The sequence below is a fragment of the Dipodomys ordii genome, unplaced genomic scaffold, assembly GCF_000151885.1.
Source record: "Dipodomys ordii isolate 6190 unplaced genomic scaffold, Dord_2.0 Scaffold19, whole genome shotgun sequence".
In the NCBI taxonomy this organism is placed as follows: Eukaryota; Metazoa; Chordata; class Mammalia; order Rodentia; family Heteromyidae; genus Dipodomys; species Dipodomys ordii.
The window spans coordinates 12,553,838-12,573,668 of record NW_012267235.1 but is presented as its reverse complement, the minus strand read 5'-3'; the positions used below and the strand labels follow the sequence as shown (position 1 = coordinate 12,573,668).

The window sequence follows — 19,831 nt, the reverse complement described above, 5'->3', positions numbered from 1 at the left end:
AAATATAGTGAAAGCAGGGGTTATACTGTGGGGGAGGGACATACAAAGCAACAACGAGATAATCTTATAAATGCGTTAGAAACACATGCATGAATGAAAAAACATTAAAATACATATCTAAGGGTTCATTTTCCTGACATCACATTATCTGGGAATTGGTATAATTTTGACAGAAAATAAGAAGTGCCAGAATTGGAAAAGATAAGGCAGCAGATATGTATTTGTGGAAAAGAAATTCCTTTTTTCATTGGACTTCAGGGTTTTAAAAGAGAAGCAGAGAGAATATGCTGAGGCGTAAGAACTCTAACAGGTACATCTGCTAGTATGCCAGGTAAAGACACACAGTAACACAGACAACCATGATCTAGGAGGAAAACCTTAAGAATATAACTTTAAAAAAAACCCTTTCTAGCTGGGCACTGGTGGCTCATACCTATAATCCTAGCTACTCAGGAAGCTGTGATCTGAGGATCTCAGTTCAAAGCCAGCCTGGGTAGTAAAGTCTGAGAATCATCTCCAATTAACTATCCAAAAGCTGGAAATGGGTCTGTGGCTCAAAGTGATAGAGCACTAGCCTTGAGCACAAAAGTTCAGGGATAGTGCCTAGGCCCTTAGTTCAAGCTCCAGTGTTAATACTCACAGCCTGGGACAGCACAATGGAATACTGGAGTCCAAAGAAATGAGAAAAGACACAGATAGGGGAGAGGGAGCCAAGGGGTTCAGTGCTCACTGGACCCCAAGCTCCTGTAAGCAAGCCTGTTTATTTAGATCAGCTGAGGGGTTCGTGCAGAAAACAAGGTATCTATCATGTGGTTACAGCCATTAACGTGAGATATAGTTTATATGCATAGTGATAATTGACCCCCTTATTGTTAGGGAGAAGAGAGAAGCAAGAAACATTTCACCTTAATATAAAATAGTCATCTTATTCCCAAGGTCTCAAGCTTTATAGAGTTCAAAGAGTTCTAACTTAAACATCAATACCTTACACATTTGTTTACTTTGTCTGACCTTTCCAGGGTCCAGTTCTCAGCCTTCTGAGTACTAATGAGGTGGCAGTCCAACCTCTTAGCCCTTTCCTGGTCTCACAGCTAGCCCCAGAGTTCTTGACACCCCAGGGCAGACAAAAAGAAGCAAAAAAGAAAAGAAAAGAAAGAACATGAATGTGTTGTGTTTGAAAAACCTTTTAGAGCCAGGTGCCAGTGCTCACACCTGTACTGTAATCTTAGCTACGCAGGAGGCTGAGATCTGAGGGTCATGGTTCAAAGCCATCCCGGGCAGGAATGTCCATGAGACTCTTGTCTCAGAAAAATGGAAGTGGCACTGTGGCTCAATTAGTAAAGTGCTTGCCTTGAGCTGAAGAGCTGAGGGACAGCACCCAGGCCCAGAGTTCAAGCCCCACGACCAACAAAAACAAAACAGAAAAAGACCTTTTAGAACATGGGGTTCTGTGGCCTGTGTTACAGTCCTAATTGTATCACAGCATGAGATGTCCTCACTACATTCCATTAGACCTTTGCAACTGCTCTGTTATGTCATCTCATAAGCAAGAGCATATTGGGAGGGACACATTTAAAGTCTGGGCCATCTAGGAAGAGCAGAGACCAACAACAGGAAAGCAATGGATAAAGCTGAGAAACTAATAAGTGCAAAATATGGGAAAGAGAAATGGTAATAAAGAAATGCACCCCAGGGACTGGTTCCTGTGACTCCCTCAGGTAGCTTCCATACCCCATTTGGTCATTGGCCTTTGCTTGTTGAAGATGGAAAGAAAAATCTAATAAAACATGGCCTGTGTTGTAGTTCAGCACTGGGACTGGTAACCTGGTCCCTGGCCAAAAGGGTTAAAGTTAGCATTAGGGTTGGGAAGAGGGCTGGGGTGAACATAAATCTACCAGGGTATTCCTTGTAAAGCTTGGATTACAAATTACCACAGAAAGGGTAGCTTAACAATATACATTTATTTCCTCATAGTTTTGTAGCCTAGTGTCTATAAATCAAATTGTTGGCAGGGTTGACTTCTGTGGGCTTCTCTCTTCGATTGTTGATAGGCATCTTCTTCCTGTTCTTTCAAATACCTTTTTTGTTCTATGTATGTCTGGGTCTTAATCATCTTTCCTTGTACAAGTCACAAGGCCCACCCACATGACTTCATTTTATTGCAATTGCCTTTTAAAATCTTTGTCTTGAAATGTAGTTATGTCCTGAGGTACAAGGTACTAAGGGTTAATATTTCTACACATGAATCTGGGCTGGGATGTGGTTATTTTTCCCCTTCTGTTTTTTTTTGGGGGGGTCCGGTTGTGGGGCCTGAACTCTGGGCCTGAGCGCTGTCCCTCAGCTCTTCAGCTCAAGGCTAGTGCTCTACTACTTGAGCCACAGCGCCACTTCCGGCTTTTTTTCTTTTTGCTTATGTGGTGCTGAGGAATCGAACCCAGGGCCTCAGGCATGCAAGGCAAGCGCTCTACCACTGAGCCACCTTCCCAGCCCCTCCCTTCTGTTTTCTACTCCCAAAACCTACCCAAAGAGATCAAATTTAACAGCTTAGCATAACTCCATACTTCTACTTCTTCCTGTTTATAGAATCATTTATACATGGTGATTTCTGCCACCAAAATGAAGTTGTTGTAGTATAAATATTTTCTTGGAAATTGCTTTTAACAAGACATGATGCAATTACTAATGTGTGATAGGAATGGACTACTTGATGAGAATATTCAGATTAGTAGGTAGAGATCTAACTATTCTTTTCATCAGCTTTTAGAATTTCCCTAAAAGTTTATATTACAACTAATAGTCACAACTTTGGTAAGTGCTTTAATGAATATTTTCATATCTACAGATCACTTTATAGGCAGAGCTTTTGTACTTAGACCATGAGATTTCTGAGTAAAGTGGTATGCATGTTTCATTTTAAAAGATTTTATAGACTAGGTGCCAGTGGCTCACAACTCTAATCCTAGCTACTCAGGAGGCTGAGATCTGAGGATTGAGGTTCCAAGCCAGCCTGGGCAGGAATGTCCTTGAGACTCTTATCTCCAATTAACCACCAAAACACTGGAAGTGGCATTGTACAGTGGTAGAGTGCTCAGCTTGAGCTGAAGGGACAGTGCCTAGGCTGAGTTCAAACCCCATGACTGACAAAAAAAAAAGATTATAAAATAGTATTCCAGAAAGGACACATCATAGTATATACCATAGTATATATATATATATATATATATATATATACTGTATATAGCATACTATATATATCATATATATGTATATATGTGTGTCTGCATATTATGTCTGTGTATGTATATGTGTGTGTAAAATATTTAATTTTAATTGTTGTAATCTGTAAATAAATGTTTGTCCACTCTCTAAAATTCATGCTCAAGTTTAAGAGCCATTGTGATGATATTGTCAGGTGGGGCCTGTGGGTCAGGAGGACTCTGCCCTCATGAATATCCTTATCCCAGTAGTGAACTCCCTATTCCACTCATGCTTTTTCCATGTGATGCCTCCTTCCATGTTATGATGTGACAAAAAAAGGCCTTGCCAAATGGTAATATATTGGTTTGCCAGGCTCTATAATTGTTCTGTATAAATTCCTTTCCATTACAAACTCCCTAGTTATTTAAAACTACTCTGCTATAGCAGCACAACATGGACTAACACAGTTGCTATACCCTGAATTAAAATAAAATACTATCATGCTTTAGTTAAGGATTTGGAGTTTATACCAAATTCAGCCTATTTTCTTGTTGTACTTATTTTTTCTCATACCCTTATAAACACAGCATTGACTTCTCTGCTGTGATATTACTAGTAGGTTCACCTAGATCAAAATCTGAGTTACTGTAGGTATAGGGACAGGAGCTGCTTATTTCAGAGCTATGTACCCAGAAACAAGAGCAGAAGGTGCAAGTTTCCCTCCTGACTTCTCTGCCTAGCTAGACAGGACTCCCTCTCCCTCCTGGCCAGAATCACCTACCTGCACACATCTGATCCATGAGATTCTCACACAACACATCTTTCTTGGGTTTGGGAATGGCTTTCTTTTTATGATTTTTAGGGAAATGACTCAATAGTAATATAACATGTTGTGTATATGTTGTATAGAACTCGACACTTCTCTGGGGGCACTTTTTGTTTTAATTTTTAAAAAAAGAGGCAGGGAGGGAAGAGTTGGGGAGGTGGGGAAGGTAGGTATGGTGGGGAAAAACAAAGGAGGACGTAACAATGCTCAAATAGGAAGTATACTCGTTACCTTACTCATGTAACTGTAACCCCTCTGTACAGTATTTTTACAATAAAAAAATTAAAAAAGAAAAGAAAAGGTCGGGTACTTGCAGCTCATGCCTGTAATCCTAGCTACTCAGCAAGCTGAGATCTGAGAATCAGTTTGAAGTCAGCCCCAGTCTATGAGACAAGAATCTCCAATTAACCACCAGAAAGTTGAAAGTTGAGCTGTGGCTCAAGTGGTAGAGCACTAATCTTGAGCAAAAAGGAGCTCAGGGACAATGCCGCAAGAGGAAAAAAAGGAAACTGCTGAACAAAAGGATTCCCATCAGAACACCAGAGGCTCAGAAAATGAGAAAATTGGTCAATGAGATTGCATCAAGCTACAAAGTTCCTGCACAGGAAAGGACACTGTCACTAAGCTAAAAAGACAGCTTACAGAATGGCATAAGATCTTTGCCAGCAATCCATCTAAAAAGGGTCCAAGGACCAGATATTGAAGATGCTTAAAAAATTAAATCCCCAAAGAATTTATAACCCAATCAATAAGTGGCCAAAGGAGCTAGATAGATAACTTCTCAGAAGTTCAAATGGATAATAAATTCATGAAGGAATGTTCAACATCCCTGGCTATAACAGAAATGTAAATCAAAACAATATTGAGGTTCCGTTTAACCTGAATCAGAATAGTGATAATGTCTCAAGTCTGTTATCCTAGCTACTTAGGAGGATGAGAACTGAGGATTTTGTGGTTCAAAGCCAGCTTGGGCAGGAAAGTTCATGAGATTTATTTCCATTTAATCACCAAAAAGCCAGAAGTAGAGTTTGTAGCTCAAGTGATACAGCAACAGTCTTGAGAAAAAAAAGCTAAGAAACCCAGGCCCTGAGTTCAAACCCTAGCTAGCAGGCGCACACACACACACACACACACACACACACACACACACACACACGAGAATATGAACAATATATGCTTGTGAGGATTCAGGAAGGGAGAAGACCCTAGTATACTATTGGTGGGAATGTAAATTTGTATAACCGCTATGGAAATCAGTATGGTGGTTCTTCAAAAACCTGAAAATAGAACTTCTCTATTACCTAGTAATACCCCTCCTCCTCACTGGGGAAGCAGGGCTGGGGTTGTCAGTGTGTTCTGTTCTTTTTTCAGGTTGCCAGTGTGTTCTTTTACTCCCCCCAAGGTCTCCAAATCTTACAGAGCTCCAGTTCCTCCAGTGTTGAGTTCCCATAGTCTCTCTCCACCATAAACCTCATAATGAAGCCATTCATTTGTTGCCTGTTTCTTGCTTGTGGAGAAGGGGGCCCTTCTGAGCACTCCCATCCATCCACTATTAGAATCAAAAGGTAACCATGTCAAAGTTTAGAGTTTTATGATTTTTAGTATCATTGCTACCCACATCTTGTTAAGAACCCTTAAGATAAGGTCCTTTTCCTGTTGAGATGTGTGAAGTCAAGTAACAAAATGGAAATTGGGTCCCAACAACACAGGGTTATGGGGACCAGTGAATGAGGAAGTGAGTAGGAAAGCGAACAGGGACGTGGAAGTCCACCTCATAGCCAACTGTTCCATCTGTTGAAGTTGAAGCAGTCATAGATATTAGGTAAAAGGTTTGAGAGGAAAGCACAGACTCATAAAAGACAGAAATATGTGTATCTTTTTTTCTAGAATCTGCAAAGTTCCTAGAACTCAGGTCCCACCCTTTTTGCTCCCTTTATGGTCTGGTTCTTCTGGCCCAGAACTGGTTGGTGAGTCACTTAGTGTGGGAGTGGGGGGTGGAATGAAGTTGGAGGTTGCCTGATACCTCAGCCATCTCAGACCCACCTGGTTTTAGCAAAATCCCCTGAAGAGGAACTTGTGGTTCTTCAAGCATCTTGTCATCAAACTAAACAAGTTTAGGGTGGGGCAGAAATTCAGCTAGGTCACCAGGGGAACAAGTCACAGTGTTGTGCAACTGTCACCACTACTTCATTCTAGAACGTTGTCTCAGTCCAAAGAAAGAACTCTTGCCCATTTAGCAGTTATTCCCATTTCTCCTGCCATTAAATCACAGGGAGAGACATCTAGGACTCACACATTCAGAGGGCTGACCACATATACAGGCAACAAGAAGACAGACATCTACCAGCAAAGAGAGAGAGAGAGTTCATAAGAAACCAACCTTATTGGGGCTGGGAATGTGGCTTAGCAGTAGAGTGCTTGCCTAGCATGCATGAAGGAAGTCCTGGCTTCGATTCCTCAGTACCACATAAACAGAAAAGGCAATAAGTGGTGCTGTGGCTCAAGTGGTAGAGTGTTAGCCTTGCAAACAGAGAGGCTCAAGGACAGTGCCCAGGCCCTGAGTTCAAGCTCCAGGACTGGGAAAAAAAACAACAACAAAAATAACATATCACTGTGTCAGACTTAAGAAAAAAAAAAGAAACCAACCTTATTAATAGTTTGTTCTTGGATTTTTCTCCCTCTAGAACAGTGAGAAAGTTAATTTCTGGTGTTTCAACGTCCAGAGTATAGGAAGATTTTTTTAATGGCAGTTCTAGAAAACAAATACAATAATATTTTAATTATATCATTCCTATTATGCTTATTTGTTAAATGATATGTAGGAAGCTAAGTTTTATGTTAAAAATGTTAACCTGAGGCTGGGAAGGTGGCTCAGTGGTAAAGTGCCTGCCTTGCATGCATGAGGCCTGGGTTCAATTCCTCAGTATCACATGCAGAAAAGCATGAAAGAAAGCAGAAAAAGTCAGAAGCGGCACTGTGGCTCAAATGGTAGAGTGCTAGCCTTGAGCTGAATAGCTGAGGGATAGTGCCCAGGCCCAGAGATCAAGCCTCATGTCCGACAAAAAAAATTAATCTGAAGCCAGGTGGCCAGTGGCTCATGCCTGTAATCCTAGCTACTTGGGAGGCTGAGATCTGAGGATCACTGTTCAAAGCCAGCCAGGGAAGAAAAGTCCCTGTGAGACTCTTATCTCCAATTAACCACTTGAAAAACCAGAAGTGGAGCTGTAGCTCAAAGTGATAAAGTACTTGCCTTGAGCAAAAAGAGCTTGGGGACAGGGCCCTGAGTTGAAGCCCCACCACTGACAACAACAACCACCAAAAAGTTAACCTGACAATTGGTCAAGATATTGAGGACCTGTACTTGGCTTAAATTTGTTTGTGTGAAACTTGTATAAAGATTCAGATAGACAGAATAGAAAAGTTGCTGTTATCCCATAAAGAAATCCTTTCTGTGTTGATTTGGATCTGAAATGTCTATGTACTAAAATGCCTTGTGCTAGAATCTTAGATGTAAGACAATGGAGCTCCTGGGAGGTGGTACAGTCTTTAGGAGGCGGAGTCCAGAAGGACGTAAGTGACCAATGGTGTGCCTTTGAAGGGGGTATTGGCTCCTGGACCCTGCTATCTCTCTCTGCTTCCAGGCTGCCATTGGGGGAAGCAGCTTTGCTCCAACCCATGGTCCTTTTCTTTTCTCCTACAGTACTGAGGACGAACTTTAGGACCACATGCTTGCTAGGAAGACACTCTGACTCTTAAGCTACATTTCCACTCCTTTTTGTTTTAGTTACTTTTTCATATGGGGTCTCACATTTTTGCTGAGGACTGAACTTGGACCTCAATGGCCTACCTATGGCTTCCTGCATAGCTGGGATTACAGGTGTGAGCCATCATGCCTAGCCTTGCAATGGTCCTGGTTGTGATTTTTCTGCCTCACCTCCAAGCCCAGAGTAATGGGACCACGTGAATATGGACTAGACTCTTGGAAACTGTGAGCCAAAGTAAGTATTTCTTCTTTTTTATTGGATTATTTTCAGTATTTTTGTCATACTAATAGAAAGCTGGCTAGCACATAAAATTGGTCCTGAGAGGTCAAGTTTTGCTGTTTCTGTGATTATACCAAACAATGGTGTTCTGAGATGCTGCTATCATTTAAAGTAGGAATTTGGAAAAGTTTGGAGAACAGACTAATGAAAGACTCGAATGCCATAAGCAGAGCTCAACAGGTGATTCTGGTGGGAGCTCAGAAGACCAGAGCGCTGATACAAATGGATGCTTCAACTCATCAGGCTTTGGGTGAAAATGAGGACCTGTTGAAATAGACCAGAGATCATTTGTCTTGTATCTAGTGAAGACTCTATCTACATTTTGCCCATGCCCCAAGATTTCATGGGAGACTGAGTTAAATGTAATGAACTAATAAATCCAATGGAAAAAAATTTCAAAACATCACAGAATTCTGTTAGTAGCATACCTGCTCTGGTCAGATTTGGTGTAACAATTAAGAGCAAAAAACATCAGGGCCAAAAGATTTGAAATGTTTGTAGTTTTGTCAGAAAACAAAAGTATTTAAAGTTGTGACCAAGAAGAGTACGGTTGCTAAAACAACCTTTAAAAACAAAAGCTGGTGCCAGTGGCTCACACCTGTAATCTTAGCAACTCAGGAGGCTGAGATATGAGACTAATGGTTTGATGCTAGCTAGGACAGGAAAGTCTGTAAGACGTTTAGCTCCAATTAACCACCAAAAGTCCAGAAGTGGATCTGTGGCTCAAGTGACTGGGCTGTAGCCTTGAGCAAAAAAACTATAGGACAGTGCCTAGGCCCTGAGATCAAGCCTCAGTACTAAGAGAAAGACAGTGAGTGAAGGAGGAAGGGAGAGAAAGAAAAGAAGGAAAGAAGAGAAAGTAAAAGAAAGAGAAAAAGAGGGAGGGAGAGTTAGGGAGATTCAGGGAGAGAAAGAAAGAAAAGGAAGAAAACAAAGGAAGAAAGAAAAAGGAAAGAAAGAAAGAAAGACAGAAAAAGAAAGAAAAATAGGAAAAGAAAGGAAGGAATGAAGAAAGAAAGAAAAGAAAGAAAAAGAAAGAATCCTGTGTAGCCTGAATTTCATGTGTGAGCCATTGATACTTGACTATGTAATTTTTAAAGTATGGTTTATACAGGAGATCATAGCTAGAAGTTTGGATTTGGATTTTTGAGCAATGTTCGACTTTTGAAGCTTTAGGAACTTTTTTTGGGGGGGGGGTTGGGTCATGGGGCCTGAACTCTGGGCCTGGGTGCTGTCCCTCAGTTCTTCAGCTCAAGGCTAGAGCTCTACCACTTGAACCACAGTGCCACTTCCGGCTTTTTTCTTTTTGCTTATGTGGTGCTGAGGAATCGAACCAGGGCCTCATGCATGCAAGGCAAGCAATCTACCACTGAGCCACTTTCCCAGCCCTTTAGGCACTCTTGAAGATGGACAAAAGACATTTCGTATGGGATGTATGTAAGCATTTGCGAACAAGAAGATTATTATAGTACACAATCTCCAAAATCAATGTGCTAAAAGATAGATCTCAACTCCATGGCGCTATTGGAGGCTGTATAACCAGTGGGATGTGACCTTGGAGGGGATATTCAGACCCTGACATCTCCTCTTATGTCATTGCTTCCCCCATTACAATGGGGTGAACAGCTTTACTATATTATTTTACTTGCCACAGTAATTCTCTACCTAGACATGATTTAAAATTTACTGGGACCAGGAGAGAAAATGAATATTTTTGTCTTTTTCAGTTGATTAGATGAGATATTTTGTCACAGTGATGGAAAGTTGACTGATAATTTTTTTTTTGGTCGGTTGAACTCTGGGCCTGAGCGCTATCCCTGCACTCTTCAGCTCAAGGCTAGCACTCTACCACTTAAGCTATAGAACCATTTCCGGTTTTCTCGTGGTTTATTGGAGATAAGAGTTTCATGGACTTTCTGGCCCAGGCTGGCTTTGAACTGCATTCCTCAGATCTCAGCCTCCTGAGTGGCTAGGATTATAGGCGTGAGCCACCAGCGCCCGGCATGACAAATTTTTTTATGGATGAAAGTGGAGCTGTGGCTTAAGTAGTAGAGCACTAGTCTTGAACAAAAAAGCTAAGCAAGAGCACAAGACCCTGAGTTCAAGCCCCAGTACCAGAACAGACAGACAGACACACAGATAGACAGACACACAGACAAACACACAAACACACACACACATACACATTTTTTTTCTGGTGGAAACACACTGAATGTCTTAATGCAGAGTGAAGAATCCACCAGGCAGAGAAGCATCATTATCTTTTCTAGTTTAAGATTAGTAGGATAGGGTAGGAAATGCTCTATCAATGCCCAGGAATTTGCCAAGACCATGTGAAGGAATTCACACACACACACACACACACACACACACACACACCCCAACTCTCTTTCATTACTTCTTTACCACTAAATTCAGAGTAGGCTTGGACATGTAGCACTAGATTTTAGCAAGGGACTTAAACATTAATTTATATCCATAGGAAAGTATTAGAGGGTTTCAAGTGGTTAAACCCCCACCTTGTCCTGGAAGAGGCAATTTGCCATGAGTCTTGAGTGCCTGGAACCATTCTTCTAGTAATGCCAAGTACACAATGTCCTAGTTTTCTTAGGGTGAGTCTGAAGGATGAGTTTGCAGGGAGAAAATTTGAGGGATGAGGTAAATGTCTCCCCGAAGCAGAGCAGATTTGCTTCTGCTTCAACATAATAGTATGAGCCCCTCCAAATCTCCTGTACTGAAACTCAGCTAGGCCCATCCATGTCACCTCCATGGGACTATGTGTTTAGGAGCAAGCAATGTGAACATGAAGTTCTTGACATTGCTCCTTCTGTGAATAATGAAGTTCTTTTCCTGTGATCCAAGAGACTGTGGCTTCTGCTAGCCTCCCATAGACAGTAATTGGCTAACTGATTCACTTGTAAGCAGGGGAAAATTCCAGACCTTCCCATCTACCCAACTTTTCACAATTTTACCTGCCAGAGTGTTATAAAGAGCGCCAGGGGCTCACATCTGTAATCCTAGCTACTCAGGAAGCTGAGATCTGAGGCCTATGATTCAAAACCAGACTGTGCAGGAAAGTTCATGAGACTGTTATCTCCAACTAACCACCAGAAAACTGGAAGTGGTACTGTGGCTCAAAGTGGTAGAGTACTTGAGCACAAAAAAACCTCCAGGACAGAACCCAGGACCTGAGTTCAAGCCCCACAAAGGACAAAAAGAAAGAAAATGCAAATCAAAACTACCATGAGAGGAAAATACTAGTGGAAGGAGGTTGGACTAACAAGGATGAAGGTTAAATACAGGCTAAATGGATTATTTGCAACTATGAAAATAGAAAGCATTTAAAATGCCTTAAAACTGACAAAAAGGGGGGGGTGGAGGGGAGAGTGATAACTCTTTGTGTTGGTGAGGGAGATGTATGTCCTGATATCTTATTACCAACTTTTGGGAAAACAATTTTCCAATATTAACATAAAATATATATGCATATGATTCAACACAGCAGTCTCACTCTGGAGAATCTATGACATAATATAAAAGCTCTGTATAAAAGATATGTAGAGATGTGTGAATATATACATATATACATATGATTCATCATAAATAATAACTATAAATAATACCATAAAAGTCCAGCAAGAGGGGAACTCCAGCCAGGAAGGAGAGCTCACGTCTATCATCTCAACTACTTCTCAACTACTTCAGAAGCAGAGATCGAGTAGATTTTATTCCAAGGCCAGCAGGCAAAAACAGCCACTGCCACTGATGCCTATCAGTGGCTCACACCTGTAATCTTACCTACTCAGGAGGCTGAAATCTGCAGGTTGTAATTCAAAGCTAGCCTGGGCAGGAAAGTCTATGGCATTTTATCTTAGCAAAAAAGCTAAACAACAGCACCCAGGTCCTGACTTCAAGCTCCAAGACCAGAAAATGAAAATAATAATAATAATACCTTACCTTAAAAATAACCTAAATTCAAAAAAGGCTCAAGGTATGATTCAAATGATAGGATGTGTGGGCAAGGCTGAGTTCAAACTCTGGTACCACCAAATAAATAAATAAATCCTAAAAGATAATGAAAAAAAAATCTTACTGATTTGAATATTCCCATCATGGAGTTTTCTCTTACCTGTTTTGACAATTTAGTATTGTTTAAAAAAAGAGAGAGAGAAAGAAAAAAGCACGTTCTAACAACAACAAAAAATTGTTTATGGGGCTGGGAAGGTGGCTCAGTGGTAGAGCGCTTGCCTTGCATGCCTGAGGCCCTGGGTTTGATTCCCCAACACCACATAAGCAAAAAGAAAAAAGCCAGAAGTGGCACTATGGCTTAAGTGGTAGAGCGCTAGCTTTGAGCTGAAGAGCTGAGGGACAGCGCCCAGGCCCAGAGTTCAGGCCCCATGACCTGACCCCCCCAAAAAATTGTTTATTTCTGTGGAAGAAAAAAAACATGGTGTAATTCTATAAATAGGAAGGGGACAAGTATACTGGAATTGCTGATTTCTTTTGGGGTGAGTGTTGCAAAGTAGAAAACAAAAGGAGAAAATTAAATTAGCTATTTTCTAAATGGGTTGATGTAGAAAATTATTTTAGTATGAACACTCCAATTTTTCTCTGAATCTGGGTTGTCCCTAGCCTGGCCCACAGGGACATGCCCCCTTCCCCTTTCTCTGGCAGACCAGCCATGGGAAGGAGTTGCCTCATTGAGCTGAAAGGCAGACCCGGAGGGAGGCAAATCCCAACCAGTGGCATCCAAAACCTCTTCTGAAAATGCTCACTAGCGTTATATCAGAATTAAAAAACGGGAAGGGGGGAGATAAAGGGCCTGGAGAGAAATTTGGTGAATCTCCCTGTTAGGAAAATGGAGGAGTATGGAAATGGAATAGGCCAGACTGGATCATCAACAGGCCAGGACTGTTTACTGAGGGACAGCGAGGGACACAGACCTTCCCACAGGTTTGGAGGTTGTGCCGGAGAGTTGGACAGGAGCTGGGTTTTTATAGGAGGTCCAAGCAAGGAGGCAGGGAGGTGGGGGCCTTTCAGTTGGGCCCATAATGGGATGTTTACAGCTGGGCTTAGGTGGATGGCCCTGCCTGCACTTCAAACAAGTTCACACATACCTGAGATTTGGCCTGGAGTTTGTATGGGCCTGGGACAATAGGGTGGGGGTCAATCCTTCACTCCCCTTCTGTCCCCATCTAGGTCCCCACTTCCCAGAGTCCTTCCCACCTTCATCAGGAACAATTGCAGCTTCAGGCTTGTCAAGGGTGGGGATCTGGAGTGCCCCAATTCTACAGGGGGCAGACTCCCAGATCCCTGCTTTATTAAGCCTAGGACAGGGTGCTGCAGAAAACACATCAAGAGCAGCACTCAGCATTCCTGCGGACCCATAAAACTACAGGCCAGAGTCCTCAAGGCATCCGCTTGGCCACCAAGGCCTGGCGCTTCTCCGGGTCTTGCCGCACTGTGCAACTGTGGCTGGTTGGAGAGCGCAGGGAGACAGAGCTGGAGCTGAGGCTGCACCTGCGGCCTCCTCAGGGCCAGATAGAGAGGGGCCCAGGATCCCTGGCCTGCTACGACTGTGGAGGGGGAGAGGTCGAGGGGCAGTGACTGACAGGCTGAGGAGTGAGTGGCAATACAAGCACCATAGCTGGAACTTGTGTCCACAGAGTGGAGAATCTGTTGGGGGAGCAGGGAGGGACAAGGTTGGGAGCCAGAGGTTTGGGCTGAGTGTATCCCTAACCCTTCTCCAAATGGCACAGAACCCGAATACCCGTCCAGTGGTCAGATGGGAAGCTCAGTGGATTGTGGGAAATAGATGATGGTGAGGATGGTCCACCATCAGCTCGAGTCAGGCAAGTAGCGGGCTGTGGCCTCTTCTCTTCTGGCTGCAGCAGATCCTCTGAGATCCACTGGGCAGGTGGTGTGAGGTGGTGTGGCCCTGGTAAACAGGCTGGCTAAGGGGGCGGCTCTGTTCTCGAGCAGCCTCTCCCAGTCCTTGCTAAGTCTGGTGGTTTGGGCCCCCACAGGAAGAGGAATTTGACCTTGAATCCCTCCAGAACTTGGGGTCATTGCAGTTCGTGAAGCTGCACAAAGAGCATGTACTAATGGATGATATGTGGTTCTGCAACCGAATCACAGTGCCGGGCCCCAGAGCCTGCGCAGAGGTGGCCTTCCCATGCTACCGCTGGGTTAAGGGCCAGGGCATGGTGAGCCTGAGGGCACGGGTGAGCGGGCAGCATTGGGAAAGTGAGCACATGGCCTAGCTGGCCAGCAGTGGGAGAGGCAGGATGAGGAGGCTTGGAGGGGAATTACTTAGAGAAAGGACAATGAAAGGATTGGTATCCGCATGCAAGGAAGGTGGAAAAAATAGAAAGTCCACAAGTAGCCAGGTGCCAGTGGCTCATCTGTAAACCTATTCAGGATGCTGAGATCTGAGGATCATGGGTTCAAAGCCAGCCCGGGCAGCAAAGTCCATGAGACTCTTATCTCCAATTAACCACCAGAAAACTGTGTCCAAGCCCAGAGTTCAAGCCCCACGATTGACCAAAAAAAAAAAAAGTCCACAAGTAAAACACAGTGACAGAGAATAAGTGATCTGAAGACCCAGTATTCCAACAAGGTGAGATCAGGGACAAGAGTTGTAACAATGATGGAAAAGAAAAGCCAAAGTAACAGAACAAGTTAGCAAGGGCAGGTGAAGGGCCCAGGTAATTGCAGATGACAGGTGACTCTTGAGTGGTGACAGCTGACAGAGCTAATAGAATGATGTTGTAGAACTAGAGAAATGGGGGAAATATGGATGATTCACTGAGGGACAAGGGGAGAGGTAAAAGGTGGGGATGCCTGAAAAGAGCAAATATAGAATTGGTTACCTTCATTGTAATTGTAAGAGAGATAACCGAAGAGAAAGAATGGAAACAAGGCACCTTTGAGGGACTGATGAACACAAAGTAAGAATAGGAACCGATCAGGTTAACAAATATAAAGTATGTTGTAAAGAGGTTACAGGTAAACAGAAACAAGAAATTATCTTCTGAACAGAAAGAAAGAAAAGAAAGGGATAAAAGGAAGGAAGGGGGCTGGGAAGGTGGCTCAGTGGTAGAGCGCTTGCCTTGCATGCATGAGGCCCTGGGTTTGATTCCCCAACACCACATAAGCAAAAAGAAAAAAGCCAGAAGTGGCGCTGTGGCTCAAGTGGTAGAGGGCTAGCCTTGAACTGAAGAGCTGAGGGACAGCACCCAGGCCCAGAGTTCAGGCCCCACGACTGGACCCCCCAAAAAAAAGGAAGGAAGGAAGGAAAGAAGGGAGAGAGGGAGGGAGAAAAGAAGGAAGAAAGGATAGGAAGGAAGGAAGGAAGGAAGATGCCATTGTCTCATGCCTATAATCCTAGCTACTCAGGAGGCTAAGATCTTAGGACTGAGGTTTGAAGCCAAGCCAAGAAGAAAAATCTGTAAGACTCATTTTCAAATAACTAGCCAAAAGCTAAAAGTAGAATTGTGGTTCAAAAGGTGGAGTGCCAACTTTGAGTGAAAAAGCGAAGAAACAGTGACCTTGAGTTCAAATCCCAGTGTCTGCACAGAAAGGAAGAGAGAGAGAGAGGCAAGAAAGAGGGAGGAAGGCAGGAAGGGAGGGGCAAGGAAGACAGAGGGAGAGAGAGGGAGGGTGGGAAGGAGAGGAGAGAGAAAGAAAGGAGGAGAAAGAGAAGTTATTTATCTTCTAGGACAGGTGAGATGGCAGAGTTGAGGGTAGCGCACATCAATTTCCTTAGTTTATGAATATCTAATGAGAGAAGATGAAGGACAGTCTCAGGATGAAAGCGTAGTGAACAAGAAACGTCATTTGGACAGATGAAAAGGACAGGTACAATTAAACAGAAGCAATATGGGATAATGTGGGATAGGTGTAGCCATGGCAGGTTTTAAGAAGAGAATGCATGAATCAGGAAGGAAATGGACAGGTAGGGAAATTTGAGTTAAGGGTTAAGAATGAATGGCAAGCATTCCATTTTTATCCCAAGACAATTATGAGGGCTAAGATTGGTGAAATAAAAAAAAGAGGCTGGATGAGGATGGCATAAATGATAAGCAATCACAAGAGTTAGAGACAAAGGAGTAGGAATATGATGCAGTAACAATTAAGAAATAAGAGATTAGGACAAGCCAAGGTGTACCATGAGATTGGATAAAGCAAGGTGGTCAGCCCTCTTCGTATCTCCCTCGCCTGCCTGGCAGGAGGAGACAATGCCTTGGATATCTTCCAGAAATATAGAGAAGAAACTGGAGGAAAGACAATGAATGGATCTACCAGAGATCACTATCCACAGGCTTTTCTGGTTGGTTGCCATTGGTCCTGTATTTTCCCCTTACATATCACATGAATCTCTAGATTTTCCTGGCAGAGGACTGTAGTGTGGTAGACTCCATTCTACCATAGTCACCTGCCCCTTCCCTTTTCCTGCCCCTTTCTCCATTATGGACTTCAGCATGCCTTCTTGATGCTTGGTCCCCATCTTTTAGCTGTGTCATCTGGAAGGAAGTGTTGCCACTGTCCATAGCTGCAGACTGTAAGAATGACTTACCCCTAAATATGAGATTCCACAAAGAGAAGAAGCAGGACATTGAATGGGCCATCAGGGTAAGGTAAGGAAGTGTTGGGAGTAGAGTGGGAGGCTGTCAGATCCCCAAACAGGTAGAATTTGGTAAGTTGGTGGTTTCATCCTTAACCCTGTCCTAGGTCTCTGAAGGTTGCCCTCAAGCATGTTTGTACTTCATGACATCCTGGAGCCATCTGGTGGACTTTGAGTAGATTTACTGGGGCAAGAAGAGAGCTGGTTAGTGACTCCCTTAAGTCTCTATAAACTTTAATGGTCACTTCTTTTTTCTTTTCTTTTTTGATCAGTGTGGGGGTTGAACTCAGGGCCTGAATGCTGTCCCTGAGCCTTTTTTGCTCAGGGTTAGTGATTTACCACTTTCTATCACAGAGCCACTTCCAGTTTTCTGGTGGTTAATTGGAAATGAGTCTTATGGACTTTCCTGCCCAGGCTGGTTTTGAACTACAGTCCTCAGAGCTCATCCTCCTGAATAGCAAGGATTACAGGTATGAGACACCAGCACCTGTTGCAACCACAACATGCCCTTTAACCCACCCACAAGGCAGTTATGGAGACCAGACCATGGAATTGAGGTTTGAGGTACCAGGGGACCTGTAGCCTTCTGCCAGCTTCAGATCCCAAGGTTCCATTAATCAAGGTTTTTATTGGTCTTGTGTAGTAAATAAGGTATAAACTTCAACCTGTGACAATACTCTATATACAAGTGGTGGATGACCTCCTTATTCTGGGAGGGAGAGCTAAACAGTAAACAGCTTACAATTTGTATAAACCTAAGTCTTCCCTCAGGCTCCCACACCATTTAGGGTAGAGTTAGCCCACACCCAGGATAGACATCTGAATCCCTGTAAAGCTAGGACTGATTGACCTTTCCAGGAAACTCTCACTGTTCTAAGAGTATGTTGGGAGAAGGCATTCCAAACTCCCAATCCTTTAGGGGTCTCACAGCGTGGATTTTCAGGCTCTCGCTGTAATGACCTACAAGCGAGAAAACCCACAGAGGCATGGTTAAAGGTGACAAAGGAGTTTTATTAGTTGGTCTGCAATGCTGTCCTGGGTTACCTCAGAATTAGGAGCAGCTGTACCCCAAGGACGCAAGTTTGTTTTTTTTTTCATTTTTCCTCCTTCCCCCAGGTCTCTCTGCTCTCCACAGGCCTCTCCACAGGCCTCTCCAATCTCTGCAGGTCTCTCTGATCTCCACAGGCTTCTCCCATCTCCACAGGCCTCTTCACATCTCCATAGGCCTCTCCTGTATCTGAAGGCCTCTCTACATCTTCACAAGCATCTTGGCTCTCTGCAGGCCTCTCTGCTCTTTACAGGCCTCTCTACGGTCCTCTGGCCTCTGTGCAGGCCTCTATGCTCTTCACAGGCATACGCACAGGCCTCTCAGCCCTGCATGGGGCTCTCCTCTGGCCTGGATCTCCTTGGGCTTCTCTGCCAGCCTGGGCATTCCTCAGGCCTGCTCTGCTCCGCTCTGGGAGGCATGTCTCTTGAAGCATGTCTCTTTCTCTATGTCTTCTCTGAAACCTCTTGCCTCCCTAATCTGGTGGTCGGCCCAAACAAACCACCCACCAGTGGACCCCCTTTGATACCCTGCTCCCCAGCAGGGGGGTGGGGGGAGGCATGCATGGCCTTGACATCAATGAGACTTCTCACCCCACTGATTCTAACACTCACAAGAGTCCAGCTGTCTTATAGTTTCTTGATTGCCATTTCTGATGGCCTACCTGCTATATTTCATGTATGATAAAATAAGAACTCCTTGTAAAATAAGGACATAGTGTACCTGGTGGTCTCATGGAGGCCTCAACTCTGGATAAAAGATGGTCACATCTCTATAACCCTTGAATATAGCCTGTAGAGAGGGTAAATATCCTCTCCTCACAGAGATGGTTCACCAGCATTGACAGAATGAGCTTTTTGGCTACTAGTTCTTCAGTGGTGCCAACCCCATGTTGTTGAGATGCTCCACCTCTCTGCCCTCCAGGCTGGTGTTGCCCTCTGGGACAGAAGGGCTTCAAGGCTAATTGGAGAAAGAACTCCAGGTACTTTCTCCCATATATGGTTGTTTTCCTCTTTGGTAGTATGGCAAGCAGAAGTGATGGGGACGGACCACAAGGTGAGTATAAGGGAATGGAGGCTACCACACTGAAGTCCTCTGCTAGGAAAATATAGAGATTTATATGATATGTAGGGAGAAAATGCAGGACCAATGTCCAACAAGATAGTAGACCGGAGATAACTAGGATCTGGCCATCTTGACAAGGGAAGACTTTAACTAATCTGTGGAGTACAAGGGATTGACAACCTGTAGTCCTTTTTTTTTCTTTTTGCTTATGTGGTGCTGAGGAATCGAACTCAGGGCCTCAGGCATGCAAGGCAAGCGCTCTGCCACTGAGCCACCTTCCCAGCCCCCAATCTGTAGTCCTTATAACTCCATCCACTACAAAAATTTCATGTACCAAAAAAAGACTCTGCTTCTTTTTTTGTGTGAAATAAGATGCTTTAGATCTGTTGCTTTGGATTGTTTAGTCAACTCTGCTACTCTAACTAAACTACAGAAGTAGAAAAAATGGCAAAAACCTAGATGGAATATCTTTACAACTCTTTCCTTTTGCTCTGGAGGCTGACTTTGGAATCCAACCATAGATAGATAGGTTGACCCTTTTCCCCAGACTGACTCACTGTTTGAGGCTGACTTTATCCTGCTGGATGGAATTCCAGCCATGAAATTCACGGACATGAGCTTTACTTGGCTGCCCGCCTTGTTATGCTGAAGATGGACAGCAAAGGGAAGCTACATCTCATGGTCATCCAGGTAAGTGGTCTGGAAATCTCCCCCAAACATTTACTCTGTTCACATTATCTTTTGCCCAGAGACAAAGTCTCTTGTCTCATTACTTAGAACAGTTCAAAGCATGTCAGAATTGCTGGCAGCCTGTCATTGCTTTCTGACAATCATCATGGCTTCTGTTGGTACTTATCCTCAGGCTCATAGCAGCCTTTGAATCTGTTGAACACTAGATTTTTTATTTATTTATTGCCAGTTGTGGGACCTAAACTCTGGGCCTGGGCGCTGTCCCTCAGCTCTTCAGCTCAAGGCTAGCACTCTACCACTTGAGCCACAGCGCCACTTCCAGCTTTTTCTGCTTATGT

At 43.6% G+C, this 19,831-nt stretch overlaps 1 protein-coding gene across 1 annotated transcript in view; it reads left to right on the top strand.

Annotated features, from left to right (window-relative positions):
• The window catches only part of LOC105983295 (arachidonate 12-lipoxygenase, 12S-type-like), a 34,294-nt gene that overhangs the window by 7,568 nt on the left and 6,895 nt on the right, over positions 1-19,831 (top strand). The window contains 5 exon segments of the mRNA XM_013013132.1: positions 13,399-13,604; positions 14,090-14,295; positions 16,299-16,355; positions 16,568-16,706; positions 19,400-19,493. Of these exon segments, the coding sequence (XP_012868586.1) occupies positions 13,399-13,604; positions 14,090-14,295; positions 16,299-16,355; positions 16,568-16,706; positions 19,400-19,493 (702 nt within the window).